Genomic DNA, 19191 nt, shown 5'->3' with positions numbered 1-19191 from the left:
TTATATTGCAAATCTCTTCTGCTACAGAAATTAAGTTCCTCTCTTCAGTTTTTAGCAGGGAAGGTAACCCCAAAGAACTGGTTTCAGATAATGGTAGTCAATTTACTTCCCTGGAGTTTGAAACTTTTCTAGTAGAGAGGAACATTTTACATAGGTCATTCCTATATTCCCTTCAAGCCAATGGGTAAATTGAACGGTTTAAAAGAGTTTGCAAACGGCTAAACTGGAAGGGCGATTGTGGATACCCTTCACTACTGATTTCTTGCAAGCATACTGGGCTACACGACATGCCACAACGTGAAGATCAGCTGCAGAGTTAATGCATGGGAAACAGATGAATACTAAACAGAACATTGCTAGATTGTTAAAGGCAAGACCTGATGCCCCAACCGAGGATGATGTGAGAAAAACAGTTGAACAGAACCAAGCAAAGTATAAGGCTTTCACAGACAAGCGGCGGGGTGCTAAGGAACCAAAGTTTCAGTGTGGTTCCTTTGTTAGAATAGGAAAACCTGGAATATCTCGGGGCCTCTCCTTTTGCCCCTCCACCCCCACGAACATGATACAGTTCTGTGGTGACCTAGAATCCTATTTTCGACGTCTCAGACTCAAGGAATATTTCCAACACACCTCTGACCAACATATTAACCCACAGAGACCTTCCTGCCAACACTACAAAAAGAAGGATTCTGGGTGGACTCCTCCTGAAGGTCGAAACAGCAGCCTGGATTTCTACATAGACTGCTTCCGCAGACGTGCACGAGCTGAAATTGTGGAAAAGCAGCATCGCTTACCCCATAACCTCAGCCATGCAGAACACAGTGCCATCCACAGCCTCAGAAACAACTCTGACATCATAATCAAAAAGGCTGACAAAGGAGGTGCTGTCGTCATCATGAATAGGTCGGAGTATGAACAAGAGGCTACTAGGCAGCTCTCCAACACCACTTTCTACAAGCCATTACCCTCTGATCCCACTGAGAGTTACCAAAAGAAACTACAGCATTTGCTCAAGAAACTCCCTGAAAAAGCACAAGAACAAATCCGCACAGACACACCCCTGGAGCCCCGACCTGGGGTATTCTATCTGCTACCCAAGATCCATAAACCTGGAAATCCTGGACGCCCCATCATCTCAGGCATTGGCACCCTGACAGCAGGATTGTCTGGCTATGTAGACTCCCTCCTCAGGCCCTTCGTTACCAGCACTCCCAGCTATCTTCGAGACACCACCGATTTCCTGAGGAAACTACAGTCCATTGGTGATCTTCCTAAAAACACCATCCTAGCCACTATGGATGTAGAAGCCCTCTACACCAACATTCCACACAAAGATGGACTACAAGCCGTCAGGAACAGTATCCCCGATACTGTCACGGCTAACCTGGTGGCAGAACTTTGTGACTTTGTCCTGACCCATAACTATTTCACATTTGGTGACAATGTATACCTTCAAATCAGCGGCACTGCGATGGGTACCCGCATGGCCCCACAGTATGCCAACATTTTTATGGCTGACTTAGAACAACGCTTCCTCAGCTCTCGTCCCCTAATGCCCCTACTCTACTTGCGCTACATTGATGACATCTTCATCATCTGGACCCATGGAAAAGAAGCTCTTGAGGAATTCCACCATGATTTCAACAATTTCCATCCCACCATCAACCTCAGCCTGGACCAGTCCACACAAGAGATCCACTTCCTGGACACTACGGTGCTAATAAGCGATGGTCACATAAACACCACCCTATATCGGAAACCTACTGACCGCTATTCCTACCTACATGCCTCTAGCTTTCATCCAGATCATACCACTCGATCCATTGTCTACAGCCAAGCGCTACGATAGAACCGCATTTGCTCCAACCCCTCAGACAGAGACAAACACCTACAAGATCTCTATCATGCATTCCTACAACTACAATACCCACCTGCTGAAGTGAAGAAACAGGACAGGCCCAAGAAAGAAAACAACAGAACGCCACTAGCCATCACCTTCAGCCCCCAACTAAAACCTCTCCAACGCATCATCAAGGATCTACAACCTATCCTGAAGGACGACCCATCACTCTCACAGATCTTGGGAGACAGACCAGTCCTTGCTTACAGACAGCCCCCCAATCTGAAGCAAATACTCACCAGCAACCACACACCACACAACAGAACCACTAACCCAGGAACCTATCCTTGCAACAAAGCCCGTTGCCAACTCTGTCCACATATCTATTCAGGGGATACCATCATAGGGCCTAATCACATCAGCCACACTATCAGAGACTCATTCATCTGCGCATCTACCAATGTGATATATGCCATCATGTGCCAGCAATGCCCCTCTGCCATGTACATTGGCCAAACTGGACAGTCTCTACGTAAAAGAATGAATGGACACAAATCAGACGTCAAGAATTATAACATTCAAAAACCAGTTGGAGAACACTTCAATCTCTCTGGTCACTCGATCACAGACCTAAGAGTGGCTATACTTCAACAAAAAAGCTTCAAAAACAGACTCCAACGAGAGACTGCTGAATTGGAATTAATTTGCAAACTGGATACAATTAACTTAGGCTTGAATAGAGACTGGGAATGGATGAGTCATTACACAAAGTAAAACTATTTCCCCATGGTATTTCTCCCTCCCACCCCACCCCCCACTGTTCCTCTGATATTCTTGTTAACTGCTGGAATTAGCCTACCTGCTTGTCACCATGAAAGGTTTTCCTCATTTCCCCCCCCTGCTGTTGGTGATGGCTTATCTTAAGTGATCACTCTCCTTACAGTGTGTATGATAAACCCATTGTTTCATGTTCTCTGTGTGTGTGTATATAAATCTCTCCTCTGTTTTTTCCACCAAATGCATCCGATGAAGTGAGCTGTAGCTCACGAAAGCTTATGCTCAAATAAATTTGTTAGTCTCTAAGGTGCCACAAGTACTCCTTTTTCTTTTTGCGAATACAGACTAACACGGCTGCTACTCTGAAACCTGTCATTTTCTGCTGGTTTTCTTTCCCACCAAAGCCAGCCTGAATCTCTTCCAGGAGTCTGCTGCATTACCCGAGAGTTTCAACTCCTTGGGAACTTTTAGTTGCTCCACCTCTACCAGGACTCCTTTATTCCTTCACCATAGTGCTCTTTTTTTCTGTCCTCTCTCTTACCTCACTCTGGTACTATGTGCTATCTTGTGAATTCATAAGAAGGAGAAACGGACTGGACTCTAAGTAGTAAGACTTGATTAGAACTTCCCAGTTATCTGTTTGGTAAAGCTGCCACTAGACTGCTTCCAACCACTTCTCCCCACTAGTGCCAGTCCAGTTCCCTCTAACACAGTGGTTCCCAACCTTTTCTCTGCTGTGGCACACCTTTATACCTTTAATTATTTTGAGGCATACCACCATATTGTGTGAAGATGATCTCTCCTTCTTATCGCCTCGGCTTACCACCCTTGCCATTCACGGTCCTGTACAATAAAGTTAATGATGGTAACATTATGATAACTTTTATTGTACGGTCTATGACAAGTATGCTTTAATTGGTGTTTGGTCCTGCTTTGAACAGGGGATTGGACTAGATGACCTTCTGAGGTCTCTTCCAACCCTAATATTCTAATGGCTCCATGTCTAGTTGGCAGCCGGTGTCAAGTGGAGTGCCCCAGGGGTCGGTCCTGGGGCCCGTTTTGTTCAATATCTTCATAAATGATCTGGAGGATGGTGTGGATTGCACTCTCAGCAAATTTGCGGATGATACTAAACTGGGAGGAGTGGTAGATACGCTGGAGGGGAGGGATAGGATACAGAAGGACCTAGACAAATTGGAAGATTGGGCCAAAAGAAATCTAATGAGGTTCAATAAGGATAAGTGCAGGGTCCTGCACTTAGGATGGAAGAATCCAATGCACCGCTACAGACTAGGGACCGAATGGCTCGGCAGCAGTTCTGCGGAAAAGGACCTAGGGGTGACAGTGGACGAGAAGCTGGATATGAGTCAGCAGTGTGCTCTTGTTGCCAAGAAGGCCAATGGCATTTTGGGATGTATAAGTAGGGGCATAGCGAGCAGATCGAGGGACGTGATCGTTCCCCTCTATTCGACACTGGTGAGGCCTCATCTGGAGTACTGTGTCCAGTTTTGGGCCCCACACTACAAGAAGGATGTGGATAAATTGGAAAGAGTACAGCGAAGGGCAACAAAAATGATTAGGGGTCTAGAGCACATGACTTACGAGGAGAGGCTGAGGGAGCTGGGATTGTTTAGTCTGCAGAAGAGAAGAATGAGGGGGGATTTGATAGCTGCTTTCAACTACCTGAAAGGGGGTTTCAAAGAGGATGGCTCTAGACTGTTCTCAATGGTAGCAGATGACAGAACGAGGAGTAATGGTCTCAAGTTGCAATGGGGGAGGTTTAGATTGGATATTAGGAAAAACTTTTTCACTAAGAGGGTGGTGAAACACTGGAATGCGTTACCTAGGGAGGTGGTAGAATCTCCTTCCTTAGAGGTTTTTAAGGTCAGGCTTGACAAAGCCCTGGCTAGGATGATTTAACTGGGACTTGGTCCTGCTTTGAGCAGGGGGTTGGACTAGATGACCTTCTGGGGTCCCTTCCAACCCTGATATTCTATGATTCTATGATTCTAAGTATTACAAGTATGATTCTAAGTATTTTCAGTCGACTCTCACATTCACACCAACAAGAGGCCAAATAAAAATAAATTGTTTTAATATATGATGAACAACAAATAACACAAGCTGTACCAATCAAGAAACATCAACTAAGGATATTATTATGTATCAAGACTTATGGCATTACCTTTTCATCTTTGAGGCACTTCTTCTTTTGTATGGCTTTGGAAGTGAACAACATCAAATGCCGAACTCCAAGTCAGAGATCCAAGCCTCGCACTGTCCAACACGGAATGGAACTCTGAATTCAGTGAACAGAGCAGTCCTGTACTCTGTGATGAATGGCCACAAATTATATAAAAAAATGAAAAATAAATAACAAAAAACCTTTTAATGAGACATGTGAGCTTGTCTTGATGTGCAGAGTCTTTAACCCTGGGAGGAAATGTTGACAGTGCCTCTCTGAGCTCTTGCTCCATCGACCGCAGATGTTCTCTCTTGTTCCTGACGCAAGTCAGGCTTGAAATATTTAACTCACACAGGTATGTTGTTGAAAAGGGCAACAGAATGGAGATGGCATGATCCTAGATTACAGGATAGTCGCCTTCCACCAGAAAGAGTCTAACGGTATATCATCAAACTTTATTTTCAAAGTGTGGTCCATCCTTAATTCAGCAAACTGACCTTGAGCCATTATTGTAACATTCTTAGCACTTTGCATTGCAGAGGAACTCCAAGGATTTTGGAACCAGTCTATATTAATAGAAGGAAAATATGAACTGAATTTTTCTTCCAGACTTTCCAAATGCTCAGAAATGACATTGACCAAATTACTGCCAGCAGGATCTGCTGCATTTGCCAAGGAGAACATTTGTATTGTTCCTTTTGCTACTTTTTCACACCAGAGGGCTAACTTAGACCTAAACCCATGCTGTGCTGGAAAGAGATGCTTGTTTTCACCTTGCATTTTCCCGTTCAGTTAATTGAGACAGCAGAATATATCAATCGGATAGGCAAGCATTGTGCAACATGTACACAGATTTGATTGCTGATGTCTGCCATTGATTTCTCCACAGGTAGGAACATTTTGATCTCCTTTCTCAGCTCATACAAGCATGAGAGAACTTTTCTATGGGAAAGCCAGTGTATTTCAGTGTGAAAAAGTAAACTTGGGTGCTCCACTCCCGTTTTGCTTACACAGCAAGGTGAAAAGGCGTGATTTTATAAAGTTCACTAACAGTTCTTTTGGCAGTGTTTTGGTGATGAGTTTCACAGTGCAGGAAACACTGGCTCACCAACACTGGGTTTTGCTCCTGTTCCCTAACCTTGCTTACAAACTCCTTTCACTTTCCCAGTCATGGAGGCTGCTCCATCGGAGCAAACACTGATACAATTTTTCCAGTAAAAAGAAAAGGAGTACTTGTGCACCTTAGAGGCTAACAAATTTATTTGAGCATAAGCTTTCGTGAGCTACAGCTCACTTCATCGGATGCATTCAGTGGAAAATACAGTGGGGAGATTTATATACACAGAGAATATGAAACAAAGGGTGTTACCATACACACTGTAAGGAGAGTGATCACTTAAGATGAGCTATTACCAGCAGGAGAGAGAACCTTTTTATAGTGATAATCAAGGTGGGCCATTTCCAGCAGTTGACAAGAAGGTCTGAGGGGCAGCGGGGCTTGGGGGGCGGATAAACATGGGGAAATAGTTTTACTTTGTGTAATGACCCATCCACTCCCAGTCTCAATTAACTTAGGCTTGAATAGTATCCAGTTTGCAAATTAATTCCAATTCAGTAGTCTCTCATTGGAGTCTGTTTTTTGAAGTTTTTTTTGTTGAAGAATTGCCACTCTTAGGTCTGTAATTGAGTGACCAGAGAGATTGAAGTGTTCTCCGACTGATTTTTGAATATTATAATTCTTGATGTCTGATTTGTGTCCATTTATTCTTTTACGTAGAGACTGTCCAGTTTGACCAATGTACATGGCAGAGGGGCATTGCTGGCACATGATGGCATATATCACATTGGTAGATGCGCAGCTGAACGAGCCTCTGATAATGTGGCTGATGTGATTAGGCCATATGATGGTGTCCCCTGAATAGATATGTGGACACAGTTTGCAACGGGCTTTGTTCCTGGGTAATTGGAATTAATTTGCAAACTGGATACAACTTAGGCTTGAATAGAGACTGAGAGTGGATGGGTCATTACACAAAGTAAAACTATTTCCCCATGTTTATTCCCCCCCCCCCCCAACACACACTGCTCCTCAGACATTCTTGTCAACTGCTGGAAATGGCCCACCTTGATTATCACTACATCACTCCTCCCCCACCCTGCTGGTAATAGCTCATCTTAAGTGATCACTCTGGTTACAGTGTGTATGGTAACACCCATTGTTTCATGTTCTCTGTGTATATAAATCTCCCCACTGTATTTTCCACTGAATGCATCCGATGAAGTGAGCTGTAGCTCACGAAAGCTTATGCTCAAATAAATTTGTTAGTCTCTAAGGTGCCACAAGTACTCCTTTTCTTTTTGAAAATACAGACTAACACGGCTGCTACTCTGAAATTTTTCCAGTGAGGTTATCCTTCTTCAAAGTAGACTGTTTTCATAATGAATAGTTCCTCTCCAGTAATGTGACCTGACAGTTCTTTGCAAAACAAAACCTTTTATTTGATACTGTCTCCATCAACGTACCTTACATGAGCCAAAAATTGAGCATGGCCACAGATACCCATCAGTTCGTCAAGCTGCAATGCAAACTTTCTGCTTGATTTTAATTTTTCTTGGAGCACCATCTCAATATCACTGACATGTCATCAATTCAGTGACTTATCGTGTTATCTGAAAGAGGAACTTTTTCAATTTCCTTGGCTGTATATGCACCTAACAATTACTCTTATGATTTCTTTACATGCTAGTAAAATTTGTCTCTGCGATTATATGTGGCTTTTTTGCCTTTTCTAAAAGCTCAGTGATCACGTAGCTCACTTCCAGCACTTTGTCAGAAACAGCTGCAGAGTAGATCATCAATTGTGCTTGATTTTCATTCTGATCCCTCAAACGCATAAAAAATTATGTCCTTTTTGGCAAGGGATAAATGTTTGCTTGTAAGGTATCGTTTTAACTTACCATGGCATAGTTTGAGAGTTTCTCCCTGCACATGAAATATTGTGGAAGAGGGCAAGATGGTTTACCTGTAGACTAAAATCCATATTGGAGATAGCTCTCACAGAGGTGTTGGTTCACCACTTTCACTTTCTTAGTTTTATGTTCATCACTGCAAGTAGAGGTGGAACCATCAAAATCTTTTTTTCTTCAAATATTTGTTCATTTTGGGGTCGTACATCTTGAAATTCAACACTGTAACTTTTGAGATTTTTAAGATCTGAAAAACACACTAACCACCATTTGATTCCCATAATGTCAAGTTCATATGAGTGTAGATTGAATGTTACGTTATCATAGGCCATTCTTAATTTTGTCTCCTGTATAGTCATGAGCCAATCCAGAACAAGGCTAGTAGGGTTAAAATCAAAACAACCATGGCAGCTAATGTTAGATAGTGATCTGTCTTTTGTGCCAGAATTAACATGTTCAACATTAACATGTAAACTAACATTAAAGCTAAATATAAGAACTCTGGACAAAAGCATGCTCAGTGGAGAAAGTGACATTCACTTGAGAATAATATTTTGGCATGAAAAGCAATTAATAATTAATCGTTTCTTCTCATTCCCAAAATGTGTGTGACTTTCTCTGCCGTTTTTAAATGCAATATAATGAATGACAATGCTGTTCTGGGTCAGGCTCATTCTAGCTTTTACCTCCAGTCAAATGTAAATATAATTCAAGCCTAAATTTTATGTCCTTTTTTTTTTATATGCATCATTGTCAAAGACTTATTGCAGCACATTACATTAATCAGGGCACGCCATCTTTGCTTATTTTTTATCCCTCTTAACCTCACTTTGAGGACTGGAATGTGACGCATGTAATATTGAAAGGGGCATCGTCCTGGAGAGCAAAAGTACAGAATGGCATCCGATGCCGACACTGATTAAAATACCTGGGAAGGTTTAGTTCTCACATGTAGGTTTTTAAAAAAATTAAAAACCTCTTCAGGCCTGATGGTTGGGAAACACTGCTCTAACATGTGCTCTGCTCTTAAAGGCACAGTACATTCTCCTAACAATGGCAGTGTTATGCAAGCTGGCAATTTAAAGCTTGTCATATGAACACAATTAAAAATTAACTAGTCACAATGACACACCTTACTCATGGCTGTGACCATAAACTTGCGCAGTGATCTTCTATGCCCATCAAACATATTTATTCTAGGAAGGAGTCTCAGTAAGCATCATCCAGACTCCCATTCTTTGTGTGGCTTTGTTTCTGTTTAGAGGATGAGACATCATGATCCTACCCCTTTCAAAAGTATAAGTAGCTTCTTGAACCACATGGTCACGAGGTTATTGGCCAGATTCTGTGTTCACTTACTCATGATTTACATTCATGGTGTGTCAGGGTTCCGTCCCCACTCTGGGGTACAAATGTGGGGACCCGCATGAAAGACCCCCTAAGCTTATTTCTACCAGCTTAGGTTAAAAACTTCCCCAACGCACAAATTCTTTCTTGTCCTTGGATGGTATTGCTGCGACCACCAAGTGAGTTAGACAAAGATTCAGGAAAAGGACCACTTGGAGTTCCAACAGACCACTGTTTCCCCAAAATATCCCCCCAAGTCCCTTCACCCCCTTTCCTGGGGCAGCTTGAGAATAATATACCAACCAAATAGGTAAATAAAGTGAGCACAGACCAGACCCTTAGGCTTTTAGGACACTTAAGAACCTGATTGGTTTTTAAAGCAGAACTTTATAATAAAGAAGAAAGTAAAAGAAACACACACCTGTAAAATCAGGATGGAAGGTAATTTTACAGGGTAATATTTAAAACACAGAGGATTCCCCTCTAAGCAAAACTTCAAAGTTACAATAACAGGAATAAACCTCCCTCTTAGCATAGGGAAAATTCACAAGCTAAAACAAAAGATACTCTAATGCATTTCCTTGCTTTTACTTACAATTTCTATAATTGTAGATGTATCATTTAAGTAGGAGCTGGATTATCTGCTTGGTCTCTCTGTCTCGAGAGAACACACAGAGAGCACAAACAAAACCTTCCCCCACAGATTTGAAAGTATCTTCTTCCCTTATTGGTCCTTTTGGTCAGGTGCCAACCAGGTTATTTGAGCTTCTTAACCCCTTACAGGTAAAGGAGGGATTTTATGCTACCCTTAGCTGTATATTTATGACATTGTGTAACTCCATTGAATTAACACCACATAAAACTAATATAATAGGAGAATCAGGTCTGGTGACTTAGAGGTGGAGGGGAATGAATAGATCACACTCTATTAGAGTCAAAGTCCCTTAAGGCATTCAGGGGACTTGCAGTGTGCAAAAGCCTATGCAGTAGCCTTATGCACAGATAAAGGGTGTGCATCATTTTTGCTGAACAGAAACTGTATAGGCTGTTAAAATCTGTTTTTATATTTTGCTACTATTTGTTTTTCTGTTTAACTCCCTTAGAAAAATAGGGCTGAAAAATGTATTTGAAACTGACATTTTATCAGGTCCGTGGTTTGGGACCAGGTGTCATGTGAATACAATTACTGTTCTTGTATCAACCTAGTCGCATGTAGATATTTTGTTCAGTTTTGCATAGTATTCTTATTAACACCAGCCATCTATTCCATTGTTGCAAGCAAACTTTGTGATGCATTGACAGTACACATGGAAGTAGCAAACTGTTATGATAAGAAGGGTTGTGCCAGTGAACTCAGTGGGATATCACGCAGTATCCAAATGTCCACCTGTAGCTGCTTTTTCAGTTAAGGTTTTTAATAGAGTGCTGGATGGAGACCAGGGTTCTAATCTGAGCTCTGCCACTGACCTACTATGTGACCTTGTGCATGTTACTTCACCTCTCTCTCTTTCGACCCTTTGTCTGTCTTGTCTATTTAGATTGTAAGAATGTCTCTTATGAGTTTGTACAGCACCTAGCACAATTGGGTCCCAACCTCTGAGATCTGTAGGCACTACTATAATAAAAAGAGTATCTGTTCACATTTGTTTTCAATAACCCACTAATACCAGGAGATGGGTTTGTGCGGTGAGGGTAAGGCCATGTATTCCTTCTGCTCAATAATTTTACAGGGAACTAAATCTCAGTATCAGAGTATAGGGTGTTCATATGACCAGGAAATCTTGTGGAACATCAGGGATGGGGACACTGTTAGAATACAGATATTCAGGCCTGCCTGTAATGCCTATACTTTAAGAACTTAGGTGTATTTTTATCACTTAGCTAGTTATTGAGCTATAAAGCAAAAAATCAAAATCACAGTCCACCTGTGTATGGGCCTTCTCTCACTAGGATAGTCTGAGGCCTTTGGCTAAGCAGCAGGGGCAGCCATAAGCTGGGAAGCGTAGGGTCACATCCTCACATCCCAAACCAGTCACATTGAAATAAGGTGGTATTGGGCTTTTAGAAAGACAATCCTGTTCTGATCATGCCCATCACCACCAGATAAAGAAACAGATCTTACAATAGCATCCTGTCTGGCAAGAAATCACTTATCAATGGTTGTGGTTGTGAAACCCTCATTTCTATATGTTATCTTTATGGCCCCCACTTTTCTATTGTTAATCTGTCTGGTTCTCTAATTGTTTTTGTCTGCTATATAATTAATTTTCTTAGGTGTAAGTTAATTAGGGTAGTGGGAAATTATTGGTTAGAGAATTATGTTAGGATTGGTTAGTTAAATTTCAGTAAAATGATTGGTTAAGGTATAGTTGAGAATATTACTACACAAATTGGGGTCAAACAGGAAGTACAAGGGAAATTGGAATCGTGTTTAAGGGGCAGGGAACGGGAATAGGGAACAGGGACACAGGCAAGGCTCTACAGTGTCAGAGCTGGGAAGTGGGGAGAGGGGGTAAATGCTCTATGGCATCAGAGGTGGGAACAGAACACTGGGGAACAGACTATCCAAATTAAGCCCACCTGGCATGAAGGGCTTTGGAATATGCTTGCTTGGAAACTAACTCCAATAAACATCACATTGTCTGCGCTTCGGACTTCTGGTCTTTTGCTGCTTGCTGTCTGCGTGACAAGAACCAGGGAAAGGGGAGGGTTGCGGGAAAACCCTCTAACAGACACCTCTGTGAAGCCAGCATGAGGTCAATCACCACCAGGGTCTTTATATTGTGCAACACATCTAAGACAAGGGAGTTATTCCATATTCACACTGGGGTAGCTGAAAGCCAAACTGAATAGAGTGTTGCATGCAAGTATCTGAATGGAGAGGAATGGTTTAAGCTGCTCCATGGGGAGATACACTCTGACCCAGAGCAATGGAATGAAAATCAGCAAAAGCAGAACATTAGGAAATATGTAACAGCAGTGGCTCAGAGCATCTCCTCCTATGGAAATGCACAAGGGAGGATGAGGGGTGGTGCTGGGAAGGAAGACTCCTCTCCCGGCTGAGGTTTTGCAGAGTCACTTTCAGGAGACTGGGATGAAGAATTTTGCTCCATGGAATTAAGAGGGGGTTCTGGGTGCAGGTCCTTGGTCTCTGCAGAGCTTGTGGGGAAAAGGGGAGAATTAGTCTGTGCCTCTGGTCACCCCTGCCCCTTCCAACATCCTCCATACCTGCTCCCTAGCAGGGTGGCTCCATTTTGACTTTTCTACAAGAGTTTCCAGTAGCCTTAAAGGAGGATCCCCAGAACAGACAGAGGGAGCCTGCAGAAGTGGGCTGTGTTGCCTTCTTTATGTAATCTCTGCAGAACAGATGAGGAGAGGAGGTTCATGCTCTTAGTATCACCACAGACTCAACCTCTCCTCCCCAAGCCCATCTTTCCCTGAGATGGAGCCAGTGAAGACCCTTCAGCACTTCCAGAAGCAGGGTAGTATCTGACCATCCTTCCCACCCCCTTAAAACCAGAACAGAAATTATCCTATAATGAATCTCAATAGGCCATTTAGTCTCCCTTGGAGTTTAGTTGATGCTTCTTCACTGGAACCATTTAAATCTGGGCTAGCCAAAGCTGCAGTTAATATAGTTCCAGCAGCCAACATTCACTGGCTTTCTATGATTCTTTTAAATTGGGGTGTGTGTGTGTGTGTGTGTGTGTGTGTGTGTGTGTGGTGGAAGAATGGGTGTTGGGTTAGAAGAAAGATATCCGTGTTGAACTTCTGAGGGGTTATTATAAAGAACAGTGGATTTGCCATATATATATTATAAAATATCCTTTCAGCTGTAGCACAATCCAAATTAAAGCAATAACCCCATTCACTATGTTGTTGGGAGCACATGCTAAGATATTAACAAGTCTCAACACAAATTGCTGTGACTGTGCGCAGCAGCCATGAAATTAAAATGACGAAGACACAGCATTGGAGAAAGGGTTCCATGGATTAATCAAACAAAACATTGATTGCTAGTTTAGCAGACTGCAAAATAAGAATTAAAATAGGTCTTCCCAACCTATTCAGGAACTGCAGGTTTTAAGTGCTTTCTTGATTATTTTGCAATTTTGTTGGACATCTGTGCTACTGCCTTTTAATATACCTTTGAAAAATTTATATATATTCTGGGATAGCTCTTAAAGTGTTTTTTGATGCATCTTGCATGAAGACTCTCTACAAAAATAAATTCTAATTGTAATATGAAACATAATGTCAACACTCTAACATTACCTGCCTGCCTTTCTGACATCCAGACACCAATTTAAGCTCAGCAGTGGAAAAACTGAGCTCTTCATTTTTTTTTTCTCCTCCAAAGCCCTTCACACTCCTTCCATTCTCATGAAGCAGGGACAACACTTTCGTCCTACCTGTCATTTGGGCCTGTAATCTGGGTGTCTTTTTTGACTCTTCTCTCTCTGTAGACTCACACATCCAGGCTGTGTCCAGGATTTGCTGCCTTTTCTCGTGCAACATCTCCAAGACCCAGCTCTTCCTCTTTGTCCATGCTGCTAAAACTCTGATTTAGGCCCTCAACATTTCGTGTTTTGACTACTTTGATCTCCTTTCTGGCCTTGACATCATCTCCCCCTGCCTCCCAATGCTTAAATCCATTCAAAACACAGCAGCAAAAAAAAAAAATCCATGTTCCTGGTTCTCTGGCTTGTCTCTCCAGCCATATCACCTCCCTCTTTCCCAAAACTCCACTGCCTTTCCATTTCCACTGCATCAAGCACTATTTCCAGGCCTGGGGTCATTCAATGTCTGAAATCTCTTGTGGCTTCAATGGAGTCACTCCAAATCTTTCACCAGTGTGAGAGGAGACTTTGGCCCACAGTTCGGATCTGAGAATATTTCATTGTATGTTGTGAAGGAGGTAAAGTGCTTTATGGCACCCACCATTGCACTGAGAATGATAATCATTAATAATAATAATTCATAAATTTTAAAGGCTTCAACTGCTGGTCCTTGCTGCAACTTTCGTGTTGTGGTGGAATATGATTGTGGCCCTTTGTTGTCTCTATATTCTGTGAGAAGGTTACATACCTGCCAACTATGTGGGGCATTAATGGAAACATGTCCTGCTCCATACACCGGGCAGCACTGAAGCAGTTAATACAAACATTTTATAAATAGAAATAATCTTCCAGCATCATTAGCAAGGTAGCAAGATTCAAAAAGGGACTGGCTTATAGTTAATTGTGCCTTTTGCAACTTTTCATTAAGGCAAAGTTGCAATAAAATGTTAACATGCTACATCTTGTATTTGTTATTACTTTCTCAGGATCAGGTTAATATTCAAGGAACTTGGCTAAAGATGCTTGCTTGCTGGCTGAGGTGCTCTTCTCCTCTGAGTACTCTAAAAAGGGTGACCAAATTTCTAACTACCTATCTTCGTTTTGGCACTTCTCTTGTGTACGTACTTTGTATAAAAGTTTGTCCTTATTTTACTATACCACTTCCATAGGAGGAGAAGTCATGTTTTTCCAATAATGTGCATTTTTGGAAGGTTATATTAAACCTCATGTGTCAAGACTTAACCTAATCTCTAACTATGGGTATGTCCACACTGCAAAGAAAACCCCATGGCACTGAATCTTAGTGCCTGGGTCAATTGATTTGGGTTTGTGGGGCTTGGGCAGCAGGGCTAAAAATAGCAGTGTAGACATTCCTGCTAGGGCTGGAGACTGGGCTCTGAGACCCTCCACCCTCACCAGGTTTACAAACCCAGACTCCAGCACAAACAGAAACCTCTCTGCTGCTATTTTTAGCCCCTTAGCCCAAACCCCACAAGTCTGAGTCAATTGACCTGGGCTATGAGACTCAGCACCACAGTGTAGACACTTGCAGTGTAGAAATGTCTACACAGCAGCTGGGAGGAGTGATTCCCAGTGTGGGTAAATGTACATGTGCTAGCTGTGCTCAAGCTAGCAGATGAAGAATAGCAGTGTGGCCATAGTGGCTCAAGATAGCCACTCGAGCACACACCTGGGACCTTGGATGGGGTTGTACTCAAGTGGCTAGCCCAAGGCACCATGTGTGCTGTGCAGCCACATGGCTATTTTTAGGCACTAGCTTGAGCAGAGTTAGTGCATGTACATCTAACTGAGCTGGGAATCCCATCTCCCAGCTGCTGTGTAGATGTACCCTTAGATTTCCAAGAGGAACTGTGACATCAGGTATATTATCAATTCCACCCCATAAAATCAGTTCAAGCTGCCCAAGGTTTAGAGGCTCTACTTACTCAAAGTTACAACTTCCATCTTGAAACAGCATTATGCTACATCCCTGGAAAGGATCATTCTATGACTGGAAATACCATAGTAGAATAAAATGTTACCTTCCAAAGTGTTTCTGAAGCTGAAATTGGCCAATTTATCCATGGACCCAGATTCATACTGAGTCAACGTTAGACAAAATTCAACCTCAGCTGAAGATGGGAGCCTAGGTGTCCTTGTTTTATCATGGTTCCCAGGGTTTCGAAGTATAGGGCCTTCATTGGTGGCATTGCATAAAGCCTGCCGGCTGTTGTACTCCTCTGATAGGCTGCAAATTACCTGTGTAAAATATTTTCCATCAGCACAGTTGTCTTGGTTACAAAAAGGATAAAAGCAAACACTGTTTTTTATTTTTCAGAATAAGTTCTTTGACCCATAGAACCCAGAGCAGAAAATGCAAATGTGATAACCTGTGTGCAAGAAATGTTTATTAATTACAAACTGCAAAAATGACTTATGTAGATGGCCCCCTTTCATATGACAAGCACATGTAACATATTTAAAATTGACACACACTTAACATTTTGAAATTATGTATTTTTCCCCCATACGAAATACACATGCCCTTGCCACTTGGGCTAGGGGCAAATTCAGCCCTCATTTAGAATATAAGAATGGCCATACTGGGTCAGACCAGTGGTCCATCTAGCCCAGTATCCTTTCTTCTGACAGAGGCCAATGCAGGTGTCTCGGAGGGAATGAACAGAACAGGAAATCGCCAAGTGATCCATCCCCTATCATCCACTCCCAGCTTCTGGCAGATAGAGGCTAGGGACACTCAGAGCAATTGGGTTGCATCCCTTACCATGCTGGCTAATAGCCACTGATGGACCTATCCTCTGTGAACTTGTTTACTTTTCTTTTTAACCCTGTTATAGTTTTGGCCGTCACAAATCTCCTGGCAAAGAATTCCAAATGTTGATAGTGCATTATGTGAAGAAATACTTCCTTTTGTTTGTTTTAAACCTTCTTCCTATTCCTTTCATTGGTTGATCCCCAGTTCTTGTGTTATGTGAAGGAGTAAATAACATTTCCGTATTCATTTTCTCTACACTAGTAAAGATTTTATAGACCTCTATCATATCCCTCCTTAGTCATCTCTTTTCCACGCTGAAAAGGCCCAGTCTGTTTAATCTCTCCTTATATGGATATTGTTCCACACCCCTAATAATTTTTGTTGGCTTTCTCTGTACCTTTTCCAATTCTAATGTATCTTTTTGAGATGGGGAGATCAGCTCTGCATGCAGTATTCAAGATGTGGGTGTACCATGGATTTCTATAGAGGCATTATAATATTCTGTTTTATCCATCACTTTCCTAATGATTCCCAACATTCTGTTAGCTTTTTTGACTGCCACTGCCCATTGAGCAAATGGTTCAGAGAACTATTCACGACTCCAAGATCTTTCTTGAGAGGTAACAGTTAATGTAGACCCTATCATTTTGTATGTATAGTTGGGATTATGTTTTCCAATGTGCATTACTTTGCATTTATCAACAATGAATTTTATTAGTCATTTTGTTGCCTAGTCACCAAGTTTTTCAAGATCTCTTTGCAACTCTTCACAGTCTGTCTTGGATTTAACTATCTTGAGTAGTTTTGTGTCATCTGCAAATTTTGCCATCTCAGTGTTTATCCTTTTTTCAAGATCATTTATGAACAGCACTGGTTGCAGTACAGACCTTGGGGTGGGGGGCACTCCTATTTAGCTCTCTCAATTCTGAAAACTGATCATTTATTCCTATCCTTTGTTTCCTATCTTTTAACCAGTTACTGATCCACGAGAGGCTCTTCTCTCTTATCCCATGACCACTTACTTTACTTAGCAGCCTTTGGTTACGGACTTTGTCAAATGCTTTTTGAAAGTTTAAGTACACTATATCTACTGGATCCCCCTTGTCCACACGTTTGTTGACCCCCTCAAAGAATTCTAGTAGATTGCTAAGGCATGATTTCCCTTTACAAAAGCCAGGTTGACTCTTCCCCAACAAATCCATGTTAATCTATGTGCTAGATAATTCTGTTCTTTACTATAGTTTCAACCAATTTGCCCGGTACCGAAGTTAGGCTTATCAGCCTGTAACTGCTGGGATCGCCTCTGGAGCCTTTAAAAAAATTGGCATCACATTAGCTATCCTCCAGTCATCTGGTACAGAAGCTTATTTAAATGAAAGATTACATTCCACCGTTAGTAGTTCTGCAATTTCATATTTGAGCTCCTTCAGAATTCTTGGGTGAATCCCATCTGGTCCTGGTGACTTATTACTGTTTAATGTATCAATTTGTTCCAAAACCTCCTCTAATGACACCTCAATCTGGGACAGTTCCTCAGATTTGTCACCTAAAAAGAAGCCATAGGCGTGGGAAACTCCCTCATATCCTCTACAATGAATATTTAGTCCCATGCAATGTGTCTGGGCCAAATTCATTACTCCTAATGTAAGCAGTCACAACCCTACAGACATGAATGGAGTGGAACCTGTTCATGGCAGCAGTGAATTTGTCCCTTTGATGTCAGTGAGGCTGCAGGGGTATCACTGCAGAAATCTGGCTTTTACTTCCTAAGAAGTGGTGGAGATAACCAGTCTTGTGTTTTGGATCATCTGTTTGGGGGAATCTTCTCTGTACTTGGGACCTGATTCTGCTACTCAGTACATTGAGTAGTACCTTAAATCTCAAGTTGTCCCATTGAGTAAGCACAGCTGGCCCTTGGCACAAATAAGGAAAAGGGCATACTGGTTTGTCTTCTTAAATTGTCTCTGTTTTATGCTATGACACAGACTTAATGTCTGAATGTGGGCAAGTTGCTTACTGTCTGTGTGCTTCATTTCCACATCTGGTAAATAAGGATAACCCCACTTCCCTACCTCGCAGGGATATTGTGACAATAAATACTTTGAAGATTGAGATGCACTCATACTATGGCAATGGGGGCCCTGTAATGATCTTAGATGGGAATATGCTAAATAGTGTCATACTACAGCATGATTTTCTTAAAAGATTACATTTCAGCTCTGGGTAATGCCGTCTCTATAGTGCAGCTGTTTTGTGCCAATATCACCAATGCACAAGTGCTTTAAAGTTGTCCACCAGTCATCCCCAAGTACAGAGGAATTTTCTGGTGATGTAGAATCCTGGATCTGGAAGGGACCTCAAGAGGTCATCTAGTCCAGTCTCCTGCACTCAAGCAGAACTAAGTATTATCTAGACCATTCCTGACGGGTATTTGTCTAACCTTCTCTTAAAAATCTCAAATGATGGAGATTCTACAACCTCTCTAGGCAATTTATCCCACTGCTTAACCACCCTGACAGTTAGAAAGTTTTTCCTAATATCCAACCTAAACCTCCTTGCTGCAATTTAAGCTCATTGCTTCATGTCCTCTCCTAAGAGGTTAAGAAGAACAATTTTTCTCCCTCCTCCTTGTAACAACCTTTTATGTACTGTAAAACTGTTATCATGTCTCCCCTCCCCAGTCTTCTCTTCTCCAGACTAAACAAACCCATTTTTTTTTTTCAATCTTCCCTCATAGATCATGTTTTCTAGAACTTTAATCATTTTTGTTGCTCTTCTCTGGACTTCCTCTAATTTGTCCACGTCTTTCCTGAAATGTGGCACCCAGAACTGGACACACTACACCAGTTGAGGCCTAATCAGCATGGAGTAGAGCTGATTAGAATTACTTCTCCTGTCTTGCTTACTACACTCCTGCTAATACATTGAGAATGCTCAGAGGTGAAAGTAAACCGGTACG

The 19191-nt window shown here is 42.0% G+C and overlaps 1 protein-coding gene across 1 annotated transcript in view; it reads right to left on the bottom strand.

The window, feature by feature from the left end:
* The window catches only part of TYR (tyrosinase), an 82940-nt gene that overhangs the window by 49827 nt on the left and 13922 nt on the right, over positions 1–19191 (bottom strand). The window contains exon 2 of the mRNA XM_038373394.2: positions 15499–15715. Coding sequence (XP_038229322.1) covers positions 15499–15715 — 217 coding nt within the window. The remainder of the gene's footprint in view (positions 1–15498; positions 15716–19191) is intronic.

This window comes from Dermochelys coriacea, chromosome 1, assembly GCF_009764565.3.
Source record: "Dermochelys coriacea isolate rDerCor1 chromosome 1, rDerCor1.pri.v4, whole genome shotgun sequence".
NCBI lineage: Eukaryota > Metazoa > Chordata > Testudines > Dermochelyidae > Dermochelys > Dermochelys coriacea.
This window is presented reverse-complemented; position numbering and strand designations above follow the sequence as displayed.